General features: G+C 41.9%; 1 protein-coding gene across 3 annotated transcripts in view; it reads left to right on the top strand.

Moving 5' to 3' along the window:
- The window catches only part of MTRR (5-methyltetrahydrofolate-homocysteine methyltransferase reductase), a 700332-nt gene that overhangs the window by 192448 nt on the left and 488348 nt on the right, over positions 1-19536 (top strand). For all 3 annotated transcript variants that reach the window (XM_073564571.1, XM_073564570.1, XM_073564569.1), the window contains exon 7: positions 9130-9283. In XM_073564571.1, the coding sequence (XP_073420672.1) occupies positions 9130-9283 (154 nt within the window). The remainder of the gene's footprint in view (positions 1-9129; positions 9284-19536) is intronic.

Below are 19536 nucleotides of genomic sequence, written 5' to 3'. Positions count from 1 at the left end.
ATGTCCTCGTCTGCTTAGGACCCTCCGACACTTGTCCTGGTGCCAACGCCGACCCTGTCAGCAACCACCGGGACACTGACAGAGGCTGCAGGAGAGCGCGGATATGTTACGGAGACTCCAGGGACCACCGCACTGGGATCATGACTCGTGTATAAGCTGAGGGGGGGGTCTTTTTCAGCCCAAAAAAGGGGTTGAAAAACTCTGCTTATACACAAGTATATACGGTACTTAAGAAGGACATTCCACAAGAAGCATATTCCACATTATTAAGCAGGCCACAGGTTTCAAGCAATTTGGGAAAGAAAAAAGATCTCTCTGTTGCCGAAAAGTGTCAAATAATGCAGTGCCTTAGACATAGTATCAAAACATTAGATATTTAATGCAAATGTAAGCGTGATCATCATACTGTGAAGAGATTTATGGCTGAAACGGAGCACAATGTGATTTGTGCAGATAAAGGTATAATCAGTAAGGTTTCTGACACATATTCATCAGATTAAGAGAGCAGCTTCTAAAATAACATTACAAGGCAGCAAATAGGTATTTAAAGCTACCTCTAGAATCAAGGAAACCACAAGGTGTAGGATTTTCCAAAGTCTGCAATTGTGCATAAACCTACAATTCAGCCATCCCTAAACAGTGCTCACAAGCAGAAATGGATACAGTGGGCACATACATGCATGAAGACTAATTTTAAAATAGTCTTGGTTATGAATGAGTGTCATACCCCTGGATGGTCCAGATTGATGGGGTAGTGGATGGTTGGTGAATGGTCACGTCCAAATAAGGCTGCAACATTAGCAAAGAGGTGGTGGAGTTATGTTGTGGCCTGTAATCATGGGTACAGAGCTAGTAGGCCCTTATAGGATCCCTGATGGTGTGAAAATGACCTCGGTAATGTATACAGAGTTTGACTGACCACTTTCTTCCGTGGAACAAAAGAGCATTGTAGTCCGTAGCAAAATCATCTTCATGCTGACCATGCACCATCCTCATTCCTCTTGGTATCTGTTTTGATCTATGTGTTTATTGTTATGCTGTAATGTCTGCTGTCTGTACAAGTCCCCTCTTTAATGTAAAGTGCTGCAAAATGTCGGCGCTATAGAAATAAAATTATTCTCATGCTGCAAAGAATGCCTCTGAGTCATTGGCTGCTATGAGCATAAAAGGAGAGCAATTCATTGTGTGGCCAACATTCTCACCTGACCTTTCACACTATTGAGAAGCTTTGGAGTATTAATTAAACGACCTGTGAGGGTGGGAGGCAATTCACATCAAAACAGCAGCGCTGGGTTGGGGGTTATTCTGACATCCTGCAAAGTCATTCAAACATAAACTATGCAAAAGCTCACAAGTTCAGTGGACGCCAGAAATGTGAAGGTGATAACAAAAAAGGGTCCTATGTTAGCATGTAATTTGGCCTGTTTTTGATTGAAAAAGTGTCATGATCCAGCGTGGATCTGACAGATTAAATGGATAAGTGAACTTTTTTCCTTTGGCTATGTGCCAAAGTGATGTGATTGCCCCCGGTGGCCATTAGAATTATTACACGTGGTGTCGTTCATTCTAAGTTGCCCTGGTGGTGGTGAGTGGTAGTGCACTTTAGTTTCTTTGGTTTAGTGCACGTAATTATAAATCAGGTGTGAGGCTCTTTAAAAGAGAGTCGGGTGTGTTCAATCACTGTGTGTGATATTGTGAGTTAGTCATTCTCAAGGAAGCCTGGGTGAGGAAGGAGCTGAACTTGAGTCCTGCGCAGCCCAGCCAGAGGGGACGAGTGGCAGCTATGTGGTCTACAAGAAGGGCTGGCATGGCGTGGTGGAGTCACAGTTTATGGTGTCGGCAGGAAGTGCTTGCATGGCTTGGTGGAGTGACGACTATGGAGAGAGTTGCACTCAGCATGCGGGACTTGGTTGCTGAGAGCTGGACTCAAGCATGCTTGACTTTTTGGGCAGGAGCTGAACTCATCTTTGGGACTCTTACTGGACTTCTGCAATTGGTGGTGGACTCTGCTCCAAGGCTGCACTATGGTGAAGGATCCAGTTATGGTGATGGATCCGGGTGGAGGAGAAGATGCACACAGGTGGAGGGCTCTGTTGCTAGGAGCGTACGCAACAGAGCAAAGCTAAGTGGTGTTTCCTCTGTATTGTCATTTTCTCTCATGTGTGTTTAGTGCAGTGGTGGAATTAGTTTCTGCACCGACCAATTCCCTAGTGAGGGTTTAGGTTCAGGTCGAGCTAGGGTTTTTAGGGTCCTGTGCGTCGCCCGGTGCGGAACCGGCATAGGGAACGTTAGGAGTGCAGGGACACTGGCTCAGGGGAGTTCAGGAGGTCTCCACTTCTCTACTCCCTATTGCAGGGCCCACCATTGTTAATGTTACCCAGGTTTCCTTTTATTATTCAAATTCGCCTTACTGGAGGCGGGGTTTCCAGACTACTTTATATATACGTGTAATATCTAAATTCGCCAGTTAGAGGCGTTGTATCCAGCTCTGCACGTCCTATTATTTAAATTCGCCCAACTGGAGGAGGTGTATCCAGGGTCACGTGTGTCATATGGGTTCGCCTTGCGGTACTTGCTGCGTCCAGACACACGTGACAGTGCCAAAAAGCTCTTGATTTCAGTAAATGTGACCTCTTAATGCTGAAAATTTAACAAATGACCAATTTAAGTTCTTTACAGCTAATAACGTTTGGAAACAATGTTGTGCATAATAATTTGGAACAGTGCATTTTGAGTTTTTCTTAGTTTTGAAAATATACTCACTAATTTGCATCGACCATTTAGGAATATCAGAGAAAAATGGTATTTGCATAATAATTTGGAATGCAGTGTAATATTGCACTGTAGTGGAAGTGCGAGATTCTTAATTACCATATTAAAGGAATTTTACTGTACATTGAAATATACAGTATATGGATAACATGTTCCATTAACGATGGGCAAATCCATAAATGATCGAATTGATGTTAGTAGTATTAATCCCTGCCCTATACATGTTTTGTGTTTTCTGAAAACAGAATTAATGTAAATACTTTTATCCCCAAAAATGAACAAAATTATTCTAAGACTGAAAACCTTTATTGGCTAACAAGAAAATAATGTTTGCAAGTTTTCAGAGCACATGGGCTCCTTCTTCAGGCAGTTTTACAAATTACTCAAACAAGAGCACAACATTTAAGTGATGTTACAATAGGACATTTTTGCATGTGGTTGAAGGTATAATGCCTTCTAAAGATAAGCTAGCCTAATCAATTAAGGATTTTGTTACAAATGGAGAAGTGGTGGGAGTGATGGCAAAGGGTGCTTTCACATTGTGTTCTGTGCTTCCCCGTTAAGTCATATGTTCAAAATGTGCTCTGATATGCATTATTTTCAGGTTTCGGACACCCAGCCGCAGTCTATGTCTGGAGTCCCACTTAACGTATAAAAATACAGTCCGTTTTCTACGTATAAGAATCGCAGAAATGTTCCCTGAACAGTGATCCGTATGTTGTCCGTGTGCAATGCGAGGATGCGATTTTCTTGCATCTAAGCATCCGTGTGACATCCGTATAGCATCCGTACAGCGAGATTTTCTGCAAAATGGACATATAATGGGTCCATAGCCTCAAATATTCGTGAAAACATATATAGCTCAGTGAGACACATATATGTATATTTCATGCAGATGTAAATAGCAGAATAGCCGATAATTCAATTGTCGGCTTTTGTAAAATCAATTCAGGACCCAACAGGATATGTGAAGAAAAATATATCTCTTCCTTACTTACAAGTAAGTGCACGGTTGAGAATTAAAAAGTAAAAGCAATGTTGAATTGAGGATAAAATAAATCTTGTTTAAATGTTCATTCAAAAAGTGATTACAAAAATGAGAAAAAGTAAGTTCATAACATGCAATAATTATTTGAAGAGAAAAACAAGCATCGTTCTTACATATAGTCTTGAGCAGCTGTTCCGTGTGTGTGTTCGAGAATCTCAAGGGATATGAGATCTCCCTGAACAGAGTTAGGTAGGCTTATATACTATTTAGCCCCCTAGACTTGTAAATGTCTGTTTCCACATAGGGTGATTTGCCACTATGTTCATAGCTTCTTCCATATTAGTAGAACTCTAATATCTTACAGAATAAGCATACAGCTTTTTATCAATATGCATATAATTAGCTATGTATTACCTTAGCCTAGGAAACTTAAACCTATGGAGATTCATTCATCATCTCAGAATAGTCACATATTGACAGTTCTGACAAGTGACCTATACGTTTTGACAAGAGAGGTACAGCTGTATGAACCAAGGAACCCAGAATAACTCAGTCATTTCTCTAAACTAAGCAGAGCCTGTTAGCTAGACTCTGTATGTGAGAATTGATCTATATATTTTTTTATTATAGAAATACTGATATTTTACAATATGAGACATGATTTACATACAATAAACCATTGCATATCCGTTATATTTTTGTATATATATATATATATATATATATATATATATATATACTTTATGTATGTATGTAATGTATGTATTTGTATTTATATATACCTATACTATGTTTATACATGTATTCTATCTATTCTATTTTAACATGTCAGTATGATTTTACAGTATAGCGGACTGAATTGCCGGCTTTTCTAAAGGACACCGGTTTATATTTCTCATTAGTCACACGCATTGTCCATGTGTAATCCATTTTTTTCTCGCAGCCATAGCATGTTGCGATTTCAGCTGCACATATAATACGGGCGAGAAAAAAAACAGATGATGGGAGCTGCCCCATTGATTAACATTGGTCCGAGTGCTATGCGATTTTTTTTCTCGTATAACACTCTCTAGTGTGACTCCAGCCAGAGTCTGCGTAATGTTTATAGTATTCTCCAGCACCCTTAGGAGTTTGGTGACCTGGAGTCAGTCTGGTGGAGGTTTGAACTGTGTCCATGTAGTGATTCCTAAATCCAGGAATCCTGTTGTGATAGACTTGAACCTCTGTATCTGGAATTCTCGTTGATGTATATGGTTGTGTCCTGAAATTGTATTTGGGACTTAGAAAAGTTGAGAGTGAGCTTGATGGTTAGATGAGGCTTATTGAAGTTATTGTGGAAGGTAAGAAGATCATTTTTTGAGTCTCTCCAGATTATTAGCATATCATCAATGTAGCGGAAGTATGCTAGAGTTTTATTAGAACAAGACCATTATTTCTTATACTTAGAGACTCTATAGCGACGGGGTCTGTTCCACAGGACTGGCTCATAGCAAATGTGGTACCAATATTCAAAAAGGGCTCTAAAAGTGAACCTGGAAATTATAGGCCGGTAAGTCTAACCTCTATTGTTGGTAAAATATTTGAAGGGTTTCTGAGGGATGTTGTTCTGGATTATTTCAATGAGAATAACTGTTTAACGCCATATCAGCATGGGTGTATGAGGAATCGCTCCTGTCAAACCAATCTAATAAGTTTTTATGAAGAGGTAAGCTATAGACTGGACCAAGGTGAGTCATTGGATGTGGTATATCTTGATTTTTCCAAAGTGTTTGATACCGTGCCACACAAGAGGTTGGTACACAAAATGAGAATGCTGGGTCTGGGGGAAAATGTGTGTAAATGGGTAAGTAACTGGCTTAGTGATAGAAAGCAGAGGGTGGTTATAAATGGTATATTCTCTAACTGGGTCGCTGTAACCAGTGGGGTACCGCAGGGGTCGGTGTTGGTACCTATTCTCTTCAACATATTTATTAACGATCTGGTAGAAGGTTTGCACAGTAAAATATCGATATTTGCAGATGATACAAAACTATGTAAAGCAGTCAATAAAAGAGAAGATAGTATTCTGCTACAGATGGATCTGGATAAGTTGGGAACTTGGGCCGAAAGGTGGCAGATGCAGTTTAACAATGATAAATGTAAGGTTATACACATGGGAAGAAGGAATCAATATCACCATTACACACTGAACGGTAAACCACTGGTTAAATCTGACATGGAGAAGGACTTGGGGATCCTAGTTAATGATAAACTTACCTGGAGCAGCCAGTGCCAGGCAGCGGCTGCCAAGGCAAACAGGATCATGGGGTGCATTAAAAGAGGTCTGGATACACATGATGAGAGCATTATACTGCTTCTGTACAAATCTCTGTTTAGACCGCACATAGAGTACTGTGTACAGTTTTGGGCACCGGTGCTCAGGAAGGATATAATGGAACTAGAGTGGGTACAAAGGAGGGCAACAAAATTAATAAAGGGGATGGGGGAATTACAATACCCAGAGAGAGATTAGCAAAATTAGGATTATTTAGTCTAGAAAAAAGACGACTGAGGGGCGATCTAATAACCATGTATAAGTATATAAGGGGACAATACAAATATCTCTCTGAGGATCTGTTTATACCAAGGAAGGTGACGGTCACAAGGGGGCATTCTCTGCGTCTGGAGGAGAAAAGGTTTTTCCACCAACATAGAAGAGGATTCTTTACTGTTAGGGCAGTGAGAATCTGGAATTCCCTGCCTGAGGAGGTGGTGATGGCGAACTCAGTTGAAGGGTTCAAGAGAGGCCTGGATGTCTTCCTGGAGCGTAACAATATTGTATCTTACAGTTATTGTTAGGTTCTTTAGAAGGACGTAGATCTGGGGATTTATTCTGACAGAATTTTATAGGCTGAACTGAATGGACTAATGTCTCTTTTCGGCCTTACTATGTTACTATGACAAAAATGCCTCCCCTAGTTTAGCCACAAAAATCTTATCATTTTGTGGTGACATTTTGCTTTCCATGGCATTGGCCATACACTGTTGGTATAAATCATTCCTATAGGGAAAATAATTGTGATGGAGCACAAACCTGACAAAATGCAGGGTTGGTTCTGTGGTCAGATTGATTTTTTTTTAAAGGAAATATTTGCATGCAGTAATCCCATCATGAGTAATGTTGGAATAATGAGAATAAGCATCCATTGTGGCTAGTATTGTGCCCTTCGGAAGTGGGCTCAAGGCTGACAATTATCTGAGAATGATATCAACCAAAAAATGTCCAAATTCATGTAGGGCATGTCAATAAGACTATACACAACATTCCCATATATGCCAAAAAATAAATGGGAAAAGAGAAGAGATCCCGATATATACAGTATATAAAAACACAATCTTTTATTAGTAAATAATAATAAAATACATCATACATAAAAAAGCAAAAATTCTGCCCAAGGGACACCGAGCTCAAATAAGTATCTGCAAGGTGATAGTATCCAATCAATACTTATATAAAAAATGTAAAATAACATGAGGTCTTATACATGAAATATATATTTGTCAATCTCTATTGAGACATATCATGTGTAATGTGGGCATAAATAATCAAATTAATTACTATCCTATGTGGGTGACCCACAACGGAAACAATTCTCAAAATATCACCCCTTGTACCATACATAGATGTGATGCCGCAAAGTAGCTTAAATCAAAAGGGAATATAGCCAAAGGTCCCCACCATAAAGAAGTAAACCGTGACAAATCCTTGTCAGCAAACACCTGATAGCAGTTAATGACCACAATACAATAAAAGGTGCCTCATAATGAAAAATGCATTTTACCTATTAGGAGTGGTGTGTTCGCTCGGCGTCCCCTCACCCCAACGCACTTTTTGCCACCTGCTTCTTCCGGGGGCGTCTTTTTTTTTTCTTCCTTTTTTTTGTGTCTTTCACTCTGTCCTTATTTTAATGAGGATGCTTGAGGAAGGAAAGGGTTAAATCTTATTTGCCGAATGGAGAGTCATGGACAAAATAGAGCTAGAAATTTGGAGCATGAATGTAGTTTATGGTCAAAGCGTTTCACAGTAACATAGGACTTCTTCATGACAAACCACTAATTTGTTGTTTGTCATGACGAAGTTTTGTTACTTTGAAACATGATGACAATCAATTACATTCATACTCCAGGCTCCATTCCTTCATGACTTTCCATTCAGCAGTGCAGGTTTAACACCTTCCTTTCCTCAAGCACTTATTTTCCTTCTTGTTGGTCTGCCGCAACTGTTTTTCTAGCGACAGTTGTGGTTGTGATGCACAACCTAAACCTAGTGAGCAATTTCTTACCACTCCCTTATAATTTCTGCCCATATAAGACCCTATTGCCTTTGCAGTTTTTTATACTGGATCATTTTAAAGATGACATAGAGAGAAAAATCTGAGTATCCAAGTTGTTAAGTATTTTCAATTCTTTATATAGAGTACGATGGTACTCTATATAAAACCTGGCTTTATGAGTGACTACATGACCACTGTTCATACCTCCACCAGACTGACTTCAGATTACCAGACCTCTAAAGACCCTGTCACACACAGCGAGATCGCTGATTTTGTGACGCTACAGCAATATTGCCAGCGATATCGCTGTGTGTGATATGTATCAGCGACCGGCCCCCCTGCTGGGGATGGCTGATCGCGCTCGAACGTCCTGGGCCATTTTTTGGTCATGCTGGTTTCCAAGGTAAACAGCGGGTAACTAAGAGTGGTGCGGCTCTTAGATACCCGCTGTTTACCTTGAATACCAGCTTGCTCGCTGGTCCGGATCGCTGGTGGGTCTGTCTATGTGACAGCTCACCAGCGATCAGTTAACTATGTCCCAGCAATCCCATCCACGTCGGATCGTTGGTGGGATCGCTGGGACATTGAAGCGTGTAACAGGGTCTTAAGTCATCACACCTACCATTTATCCATTTGTAACAAAAACCTTAATATGATTACCTTGGGTTATCTTTAGGAGGCATTGTCCCTTCCCCCACATGCACAAAAACTCCCTGAAGTGCCTGAAGAAGGGGACTCTGTGCTGTAAAAGCTTGTAAATAAATTTTTTCTGGTTGAATGATAAACGTATCACACCTAGAATGCTTTTGTCTTTTTTTGGCATAAAATCATTTACTGTGCATAAATTTTTCTGAGTAACAGAATTCAAACATTTACATCTCTGATTGTTGTGTATTTATCCTCATCCCTGCCTATTGGTTTTTGAGATTTCAAAAGTATATGCACAGCACAGTTTCCTTTCTTTACACTTGGCATATCTCTTTCTGCTGTTGACTCCAGAAATCCATTTACAGTATGTGTGTTATAATTGTTAACTTTTTTTGTTTTTGTTTAAAGAATACTACAATTGAATTCCAGCCTGGGGATACCTTTGGCATAGTTTGCCCAAATCCTACTGGTGAAGTGACAGATCTCATTAAAAAGCTTGGTTTGTCTGATAAGAAAGATTGCCAAGTCGGCCTGAATGTTAGATCCGGTACTAAGCAAAAAGGTATGGCAAAGTATTTTTTTTTTATGAAGTCTTGCAATAGTTGTCTTCTGGGTTCATTGAAATACACTGTTCAAAAAGTAAGTGACAACTTGTCAATCACATTATAACGCAAAGTCAATTAAACTTCACAGCTATATCAATCGGTCCGGTCAGGATGCATAAGCCAGAGTTGCCAACCATCTAGAATTTCCTGGACAGTCCATAAAAATAGGACACTTTTTATAAAACAAACAAAAAAATGTAACGCCTCCGTAATTTTTTGGGAAACTAATGCCGCTTGTTCTCAATTGTTATTACTGTAATTATCAGTTCACAATAAATGAAGCCTATGTTTTCATATCAGAATTATGGGCTGTTTACAACCTGTATGACTTATGTTCTGCCTTCTTCCACGTATGACACTGTGTGGATTCCAGCATACGGCTTAACCTTTCATCCACTCCCAGAAACAAAACTGTATGGGTACTTAAGTCTATATTTATTGGGAAGATATGGACAACAATGGGAGATAACAGATGGTATAGTAGAACACAGTAGTAGATGAGGTCAGGGGTTGTACAAAGTTGTAGATGATATCAGAGATTGTTGAACACAGTTATGGATGATTCAGATATTGTTGTACACAATGCGGATGATTCAGGTGAAAACTATAAGAGACAGTGCAGCATGTCAGTACCAGTAGATAATATACAATACACAAATACTGGCAGGTAATTACAGCAATACAAGGTACTATCACAAGAGTAGCATTAATACAGGATGTTGTTATATCGGCAGCATGCATTATATATAAGATGAGCAGTACAACATACACAGCAGTAAAACAGAAAGATGTCTAAAACAACTAATGGCTGCAAGCTTTGCACTGACTGAACAGAGAATACATATCCAGAGGATGCATGTAACTAACCATGCCGTGAAATAGCATTACAGAAGCTGAACATGCATTGCCAACATCATGGAGGGCTGCATTATGGCTCCTAACACAGATGCATAACTCATAATTGCATTAACCTTACCGGAATCCGCTTGTTCTAAGCAATGGTTTTGCAGAGAGCTGGCTGAAAATGGTTACATGTTGACCAGAGCAGGAAGAAGGAGTGGTTCTGAACAGTTAACCAGTTGGAGTAACAGAAAATTCCAAACATATGAATAAAAAGGAGAAAGGCAACTATGACACCTAATGGCCAATAGCTGGAACAGCACTTAAAAATATCTTGCTGCACAAAATGAGCCGAACAACTTATCTTAGTAATTTATTATGGTTTTCTTATGTAGCTGTGATTTTTTTTTTTATAACATGTCCAGAAAATAAAAAAATCAAGTTTGCAACCTTGGAATCAGTTTTACCAGATTTGGTGCAATTTAAAGTCATGAAGTGCACTGGAGAGGCAACAGCAATACAAATCCAAAAAAAAGCATGAATTTGCTGGTTGTGGACACACAGTTAATCTCTCCTAAGTCTTCTCTAGATTTGCATGTTATTTTTATCTTTGTAACTGTTACACTGCAACCTACAAAAAATGAGAAAACAATGCGTATGTTGATATACCGTATTTTTTGGGACTATAAGACACACTGGACCATAAGTTGCACCTAGGTTTAAGAGGAGGAAAATAGGGAAAAAATTTGAAGCAAAATATGTGATCATGACACACTGCTATGGGAAGATCTGCTGCTGACACACTTATAAGAGTAATGTAACCCAATTCTTTATTAAGGTCTGCCATCCCAAACCCTTTTCCTGGTGTCTGATTTTTCTCTTTATAGGTATATTTTTAAGTAAAATGTAAATTGCTCTTTTATTCTATAAACTACTAACAACATGTCTTTGAAATTCCAAGCACTAAATTTTTTATTTATTTTCAGAAAATGAGAAATGGTTAAAAGAACAAAAAAATGCAGTGCTTGTAGACCTCAAATAATGCGAAGAAAACAAGTTCATAATCATTTAGAAACAACAATACTAATGTTTTAAACTCAGGAAGAGTTCAGAATTCAATATTTTGTGGAATAGCCATGATTTTTAATCACTGTGTAATGATAAGTAAGATATGTCTGTAAGTTATGACTTCTGGAACCTTCCAGAATCCTCCATTCTCTGAGACTTTGCCTGTCAAATAGCTGCAAAACCCCCCTTCCTCACCCACAGCTCTGTGAATTCTGAGACTTCAGTGAGGATTCTTCCCCCTTCCCCCCCCCTCCCTACACAGGCAGGGGAAAGAATGTCTTTGTTTGAGCCATGCGGGGAAAGCATATGAATGGGAGATATTAAAAGAAGCCTAGCGTGGACTCCGGTCGCGGCAGAAAAATGAAACGGACATTTCTGTGGTATGCGCTGATCCGGCTTCACTATGGTGGCTCTTGCGAAGTTCTAGCACCCCCAGAAACTGAGAAATGGATTCTGTTATGATTGAGTCACCGTAGGAGGCAAAAACAGAAATGCTAGCCAAGTCCAGAAAACCAGAGCAGTTGGGAGCTATCGGATTGCAGACCCCTGATCCTATCACAACAACTAACAGTAGCCGTGGGGGGTTCCTACGATGCCCTAGACCCCTCGATCACAGCCGGAGAATTAAATAGGCCTACAGAAAGAAAGGGGAAATCCAAACTGCCCCAGAGCAGACCCCAAAGCAATAGGCAGCCCCCAACATATAATGACGGTGAAGCAAGATGAAAACACTAACACAGACAGAAAGATAGACTGAGCAAAGACGGGGCCCAAACTACCTAGATAGGAAAGGACAGGAAGGCTGCTGTCTGCAATCCGTGAAAAACCCTATGAAAATAAGAGCCAACAGACTGACAGTGAAAAAGGCCCTGAAGACGCTAGGCTTCAAAAAAGCTATGTCAGTACTCAGGAATATTCTGAAGACAGAGCAACAGGCAAAAGGAGATTCAGCTCACCCCAGCAGGGAATGGCAGAATCCAGAAAAGCAAGGAAAACAAAAACAAAACATAAATGCAAACAGGCAAAGCAGAAAACTTAGCTTTAGGGAAGCAGGAATCAGACTGGTGTCCTAGAAGTCCACAGAGAAATCACCCGCAGAGCAGAAGGGCGTCGGCAGCCTTATATCCAGTCAGTGACTCCACTCAGCCAGTCATCCTCATTAGTCTCAGGTGCCTGATAAGCAGGCTCATTACCTTCCTTTACCAGAATAGGGAGTTCACCAGACCTCAGTGATGAAGGGGAAAATGAACTCACAACAGTACCTCCCCCTTGAGGAGGAGTCACCGAACCCTCAACCACGCTACCAGGGCGATCAGGGTGAGCCCGATGAAAGGCACACATCAATCTTTTGGCATGAATATCAGAGGCAGAGACCCAGGAATTATCCTCCTGACCATAACCCTTCCACTTAACCAAATACTGGAGTCTCCGTCTAGCCAGACGGGAATCCAGTATTTTCTCTACCTCATATTCCATGTTACCTTCAACCAATACAGGGTCTGGAGGTGCCACCCCAGGATCAACTGGTTCAACAAACCTCTTCAACAAGGACTTATGGAACACATTATGGAATTTAAATGTGACAGGAAGAGCTAAACGAAAAGAGACCGGATTAATAATGTCCAAAATCTTGTAAGGTCCAATAAATCTAGGCTTAAACTTAGGAGAAGCCACCTTCATAGCGATATTTTTTGTTGATAACCACACCATATCATTAATCTTAAACTGGGGACCAATGGTCCTATGTCGATTGGAAAACCGCTGGGCCTTTTCCTGGGAGAGAGATAACTTATCCACCACTTGGTCCCAGATCTGGTGCATTCTCTCCACCACAGTGTCAACACCTGGGCAGGCAGAAGGCTCCACCTGCCCTCAAGAAAATCGAGGATGAAACCCAAAGTTACAAAAAAAAGGTGACATCAAAGTGGCAGAACTAGCTCTATTATTTAAAGCAAATTCGGCCAAGGGCAAAAATGAAACCCAATCATCCTGATCAGCGGAAATAAAACATCTCAAATACGACTCCAAGGTCTGGTTTGTTCTCTCTGTCTGCCCATTGGTCTGAGGGTGAAAAGCAGAGGAGAAGGACAACTGAATTCCCAGCTTGGAACAGAAAGTCCTCCAAAATCTAGACACAAACTGAACTCCTCTGTCAGATACAATGTTCTCAGGAATCCCGTGCAAGCAAACCACCTGTTGCAAAAACAGGGGCACCAACTCAGAGGAAGATGGCAACTTAGGGAGTGGTACAAGATGAACCATCTTAGAGAACCTATCACAAATCACCCAAATAACAGTAATTCTTTGAAATATGGGTCCATGGCCTCCTGGGGACCGGCAAAGGCATCAACAACCCACTAGAGTGAGAACAAGATTTAGACCGGGAGCAAGTCCCACAGGACTGCACAAAATTCCTGACATCATGAGACAAGGTGGGCCACCAAAAAGAGCGACTCACTAGATCTCTAGTACCAAAAATACCTGGATGACCAGCCAATGCAGAGCAATGAACTTCAGACATCACTCTCTTCTTCCACTGGTCAGGAACATACAACTTTCCACTGGGACAACGCTCAGGTTTGTCCTCCTGGAACTCTTGCAGAGCAAGTCTCAAATCGGGCGAGATGGCAGAAAGAACTACCCCTTCGCCTAAGATGGTAGCAGGCTTGGTCACCACAGGAGAATCAGCAAAGAAACTCCTAGAGAGGGCGTCTGCCTTGACATTCTTAGTTCCAGGAAGAAAAGAGACCACAAAATCAAAACGTGTAAAAAACAAGGCCCACCTAGCCTGTCTAGGGTTCAAGCGTTTAGCCGACTCTAGGTAAATCAAATTCTTGTGGTCAGTGAGGACCACAACTTGATGTTTAGCTCCCTCCCCCAAATGTCTCCACTCCTCAAATGCCCATTTCATGGCCAACAGTTCCCGATTCCCCACATCATAGTTACGTTCAGATGGAGAGAACTTTCGGGAAAAGAAAGCACAGGGATTCATTTTAGATGTTACAGGATCCTTTTGGGACAAAACAGCTCCTGCACCAATCTCAGAAGCATCCACCTCTACCTGGAACGGGAGTGAGACATCAGGTTGCCGCAAAACCGGGGCGGAGGTAAATCTTCGCTTCAGCTTCTGAAAGGAAGCAACAGCCTCCGGAGACCAATTCAACACATCAGCACCCTTCTTAGTCAGATCAGTCAATGGCTTGGCAATACTAGAAAATTTTGCTATAAATTTCCGATAAAAATTAGCAAAACCCAAAAACTTCTGGAGGGCCTTCAAAGAAGTGGGCTGAACCCAATCATAAATGGCCTGTACCTTGGCCGGGTCCATTTCAATAGTTGACGGAGACCAAATAAATCCCAAAAATGAAATCCTCTGTACTCCAAAAAGGCATTTCGATCCTTTGACATACAGGGAATTCTCCCTCAAGATCCGGAACACAGTCCGAATATGTTCCACATGAGAATTCCAATCCTTGGAGAAGATCAAAATATCATCCAGATAGATAATCAAAAATTTATCGACAAAGTCTCGGAAAATATCGTTCATGAAGCACTGGAAGACAGAAGGGGCATTAGTGAGCCCAAAAGGCATCACCAGGTACTCAAAATGTCCCTCCGGAGTATTAAACGCCGTCTTCCATTCATCCCCCTGCTTAATGCGGATAAGATTATACGCCCCCCTGAGGTCAAGCTTGGTAAACCAGCAAGCACCTCTAACTCTAGAGAATAGATCCGAAATCAGGGGTAACGGATACTGATATTTAATAGTAATTTTATTGAGGGCACGATAATCAATACAAGGCCTTAAAGAACCATCCTTTTTGGTCACAAAAAAAAACCGGCACCTAAGGGTGAAGAGGATGGTCTAATATGACCCTTCTCCAACGCCTCCTTAATATAGGACCGCATAGCCTCGTGCTCGGGTACAGATAAATTGAAGAGCCGACCCTTGGGAAATTTACACCCCGGGCTTAGTTCAATTGCACAGTCATAACTCCTATGAGGAGGCAAGGACGCAGACTCATTCTCACTAAATACATCATAAAAGTCCGCCAAATAGTCAGGAACATCTTGCGACTGAGGAGAGGTGGAAAAAACCGGAGCCTCACTAAAGGCACACCGACAACCCCAACTCACCACAGACACACACTTCCAATCCAAAACTGGATTATGAATTTGCAACCAGGGAAACCCCAGAACAACGGCCTCATGCAGACCATGCAGCACCAAAAATCTGCAATTTTCTTGATGGTCTGGGGCGACCTGCATGACCACCTGGGTCCAAAACAGGTTTATTTTTAGCCAAAGGAGTAGCATCAATCCCCCTCAAAGGGATAGGCGTCTGCAGAGGTGTCATCGGAAATCCACAACGTTTAGCAAAATCCAAGTCCATTAGATTTAGCGCTGCTCCCGAATCCACAAAAGCCTTGGCGGAAAATGTGGACAGGGAGCAGATCAGAGTAATTGCCAGAAGAAACTTAGGTTGAACACCACCAACAGAAAACGTGTGTGCAAAGCGTTTCTCTCGTTTAGGACAAACAAATAATATGCGAGGCATCTCCACAGAAAAAACACAGCTTATTACGCCTTCTGAACTCCTGACGTTGCGCCTTAGACAAAACTCTATCACATTGCATAGGTTCAGACGTCTGTTCAACCGGTGGCAACACCTCTCGTGCAATCCTGCGTTCACGTAAACGCCGATCAACCTGAATGGCTAATGACATAGAATCGTCCAGACCAGAGGGAACAGGAAATCCCACCATAGTATCTTTTACTGCTTCTGACAAACCCTTCAGAAAGAGAGCAGCCAAGGCATTATCATTCCAGGTAGTAAGGACCGCCCACTTTCGGAACTTTTGACAGTACAACTCTGCAGAATCTCGACCCTGGTTTAATGCCAACAGGGTCTTTTCAGCCTGATCAATAGCATTAGGTTCGTCATACAACAACCCCAAAGCTTGAAAGAATGCATTCACATTAGTCAGAATAGGATCATCTGGTTTCAAAGAAAACGCCCAATCCTGGGGATCGCCACGCAGCAAAGAGATGACAATTTTAACCTGCTGCGCGGAGCTCCCTGACGAGTTAGGCTTCAAGGCAAAAAATAATTTACAATTATTTTTGAAACTCAAAAATTTAGATCGATCCCCAAAAAATACATCAGGTGTAGGGATCTTTGGTTCAACAGCATGCGAACGAGCAAGGTAGGTGGAAATTCCCCGCACTTCCGCAGCGAGCTGCTCCACACGATCAGAAAATTGCTTTATCTCCATTGAGAGAAAAAAAAAATTCCCCCTACGGCCTCATGGATATAGAGGAAAGAATATACACACACTTTTTTTTTTTTTTTTTTTTTTTACACAATTCTTTCCTGCTATTGAGTACCCTAGGATCTGCGGTATGGCGGGTGATTCTGTTATGATTGAGTCACCGTAGGAGGCAAAAACAGAAATGCTAGCTAAGTCCAGAAAACCAGAGCAGTTGGCAGCTATCGGATTGCAGACCCCTGATCCTATCACAACAACTAACAGTAGCCGTGGGGGGTTCCTACGATGCCCTAGACCCCTCGATCACAGCCGGAGAATTAAATAGGCCTACAGAAAGAAAGGGGAAATCCAAACTGCCCCAGAGCAGACCCCAAAGCAATAGGCAGCCCCTAACATATAATGACGGTGAAGCAAGATGAAAACACTAACACAGACAGAAAGATAGACTGAGCAAAGACGGGGCCCAAACTACCTAGATAGGAAAGGACAGGAAGGCTGCTGTCTGCAATCCGTGAAAAACCCTATGAAAATAAGAGCCAACAGACTGACAGTGAAAAAGGCCCTGAAGACGCTAGGCTTCAAAAAAGCTATGTCAGTACTCAGGAATATTCTGAAGACAGAGCAACAGGCAAAAGGAGATTCAGCTCACCCCAGTAGGGAATGGCAGAATCCAGAAAAGCAAGGAAAACAAAAACAAAACATAAATGCAAACAGGCAAAGCAGAAAACTTAGCTTTAGGGAAGCAGGAATCAGACTGGTGTCCTAGAAGTCCACAGAGAAATCACCCGCAGGGCAGAAGGGCGTCGGCAGCCTTATATCCAGTCAGTGACTCCACTCAGCCAGTCATCCTCATTAGTCTCAGGTGCCTGATAATCAGGCTCATTACCTTCCTTTACCAGAATAGGGAGTTCACCAGACCTCAGTGACGAAGGGGAAAATGAACTCGCAACAGGATTCCTTCTAAACGGTGTGTCATAACTACTGCATGTTTGGTTTTGAATTATTGTATTCAACAAACTACAAAGAATGATACCATGTGCGTGGTTATACGAGGTACCCGCTGCGGGATATAGTTATTATAAGTTTTGTAGTTAGAGTATAACTCCAAGAGTAGGGGTCTGACCCTCTCTAGACTGCCCATTTTGTGAGGTCACAAAGCCCGAGCTTTAAGGCATCCCCTTCCAAAAATCATTCAGACGAGCTGGATTTTTTCATGCCTCAAGGACCCCCCAGATGCAGGGCGACTTGTGGCTGCTGCCCCTTCCCCTTTCCACAAGGTAGCCTACAGACCATCTAAGCAACTATAAGTTTAATTTCTGCTGTTAATCCCTTTTATTTTATATTTGCATTGTACATATCTAATGTCTCAAGTTTATAACATTTTTTATTTGTGTAATCACTGCCTCCCTTTTGGGGAATTAACTATAAAATTTATTAGTCTTCATGCTATAAGAACGAACGTACACATGCCTTTAAGATAATTGCTACTAATTTGGGGGTTTGCTACGGACCCTCTTAATTAACTCATTGATTAATGAATCGTAGCTGGTGGCAGCGAAGTGTGATCTGGGCCCCAGGTACTGCTGGCTGTGACAGAAAGGGACTTTATAAGCTTATTGGGTGGCTGCAGCCAGAGCATTTATAATTCCCTCACTTCAGCGTGTCGGGTGGCCAGGCCTCATTGAAGCAGCCAGCCGGTGACCAATTATCCCAGGTGTAGTTCCCTGACTGACCTGAGGGTAAGGGGGGCGCTGGAGAGCTGCGAGTTCCAAAGTGGAACTGAAAAGCTTCGTGAAGTATTGTGGGCAGTGGTGGGACAACCAAAATAACCCCCCTGCGATAAATTGTTAGGGCAAGACTAGCTTGCTGTTGTTTTTATCACATGGTGCCAGAGGTGGGATAACTAAGATAAGCCCCCTGTGCCTGTGATAGGCGTGTGTCAACAGTGCGTCGCATCCCTCTGTCCGTGACATACCGGTGTCAGTGGTGGGTGGGATGTGACACACTGCTTTCATGCGTCTTGGCATGCTTTCCACCAGTCTTTCACACTGCTTTTGTGTGACCTTATGCCGCTCCTGGTACAAAAATGTAAGCAGTTTGATTGGCTATCCATCTTCCTCTTGATTACATTCCAGAGGTTTTCAATGTGGTTCAGGTCTGGAGATTGGCCTGGCCATGACAGGGATTTGATGTGGTGGTTCTTCATCCACATATTGATTGACCTAGCTGTGAGGAGAAGGAATCAACTTTTTCCGGGATAACCTTGTATGTGGCTTTGATACATACGTCCTTAGCAAAGATTAACCCGTCCAATTCCAGCCTTGCTGAAGCATCCCCAGATCATCACCGTTCATCCACCAAATTTCTCAGTGGGTACAAGACACTGTGGATTGTATGCCTCTCCAGATCTCCATCTAACCATTATACGACCAGGTGTTGGGCAAAGCTGAAAATTAGACTCATCAGTGAAGATTACCTTACTCCAATCCTCTATGGTCCAAACCTATGGTCTTTGGCAAACTTCAGCCTGGCTCTCCTTTGCTTCTCATTAATGAAAGGGTTTTTCTAGCTTTACATGACTTGAGCCCTGCCTCTAGGAGCCTATTACAAACTGCTCTTGCCATGCACTTCACCCCAGCTGCCATTTGCCATTCCTTTTGTAGATCACTTGATGTTATCCTGCAGTTGCTGAGTGACATTCCAATAAGATGATGGTCATCCAGGTCAGTGGAGAGTTGTTTTCGCCCTCTGCCGGTCTGTAGCTTTGTTGTCCCCAATGTCTGCCGCTTGACCTTGTTGTAATGGACTCCCGTCTCAAAAATTTTAAGGATGGATGCAACATGATGTTCACTTTTTCCCTCTGCTAGTAAATCCAGAATTGAGCCCTTCTTTTCCTCACTCAAGACTTCTTTTCAACTCCTTTGGCATGGGTAAAAGTTATTTTTTAATTCCTATTACTTTTGGGATATTACTAGCACTTGTTTTGCCATCCAGCTTGTCCTATTGCAAGAGGATTGTGAACACCACAGCAG

This window comes from Dendrobates tinctorius, unplaced genomic scaffold (genome assembly GCF_039654945.1).
Source record: "Dendrobates tinctorius isolate UK_male_01 unplaced genomic scaffold, ASM3965494v1 ptg000460l, whole genome shotgun sequence".
Classification (NCBI taxonomy): Eukaryota; Metazoa; Chordata; class Amphibia; order Anura; family Dendrobatidae; genus Dendrobates; species Dendrobates tinctorius.
This window is presented reverse-complemented; position numbering and strand designations above follow the sequence as displayed.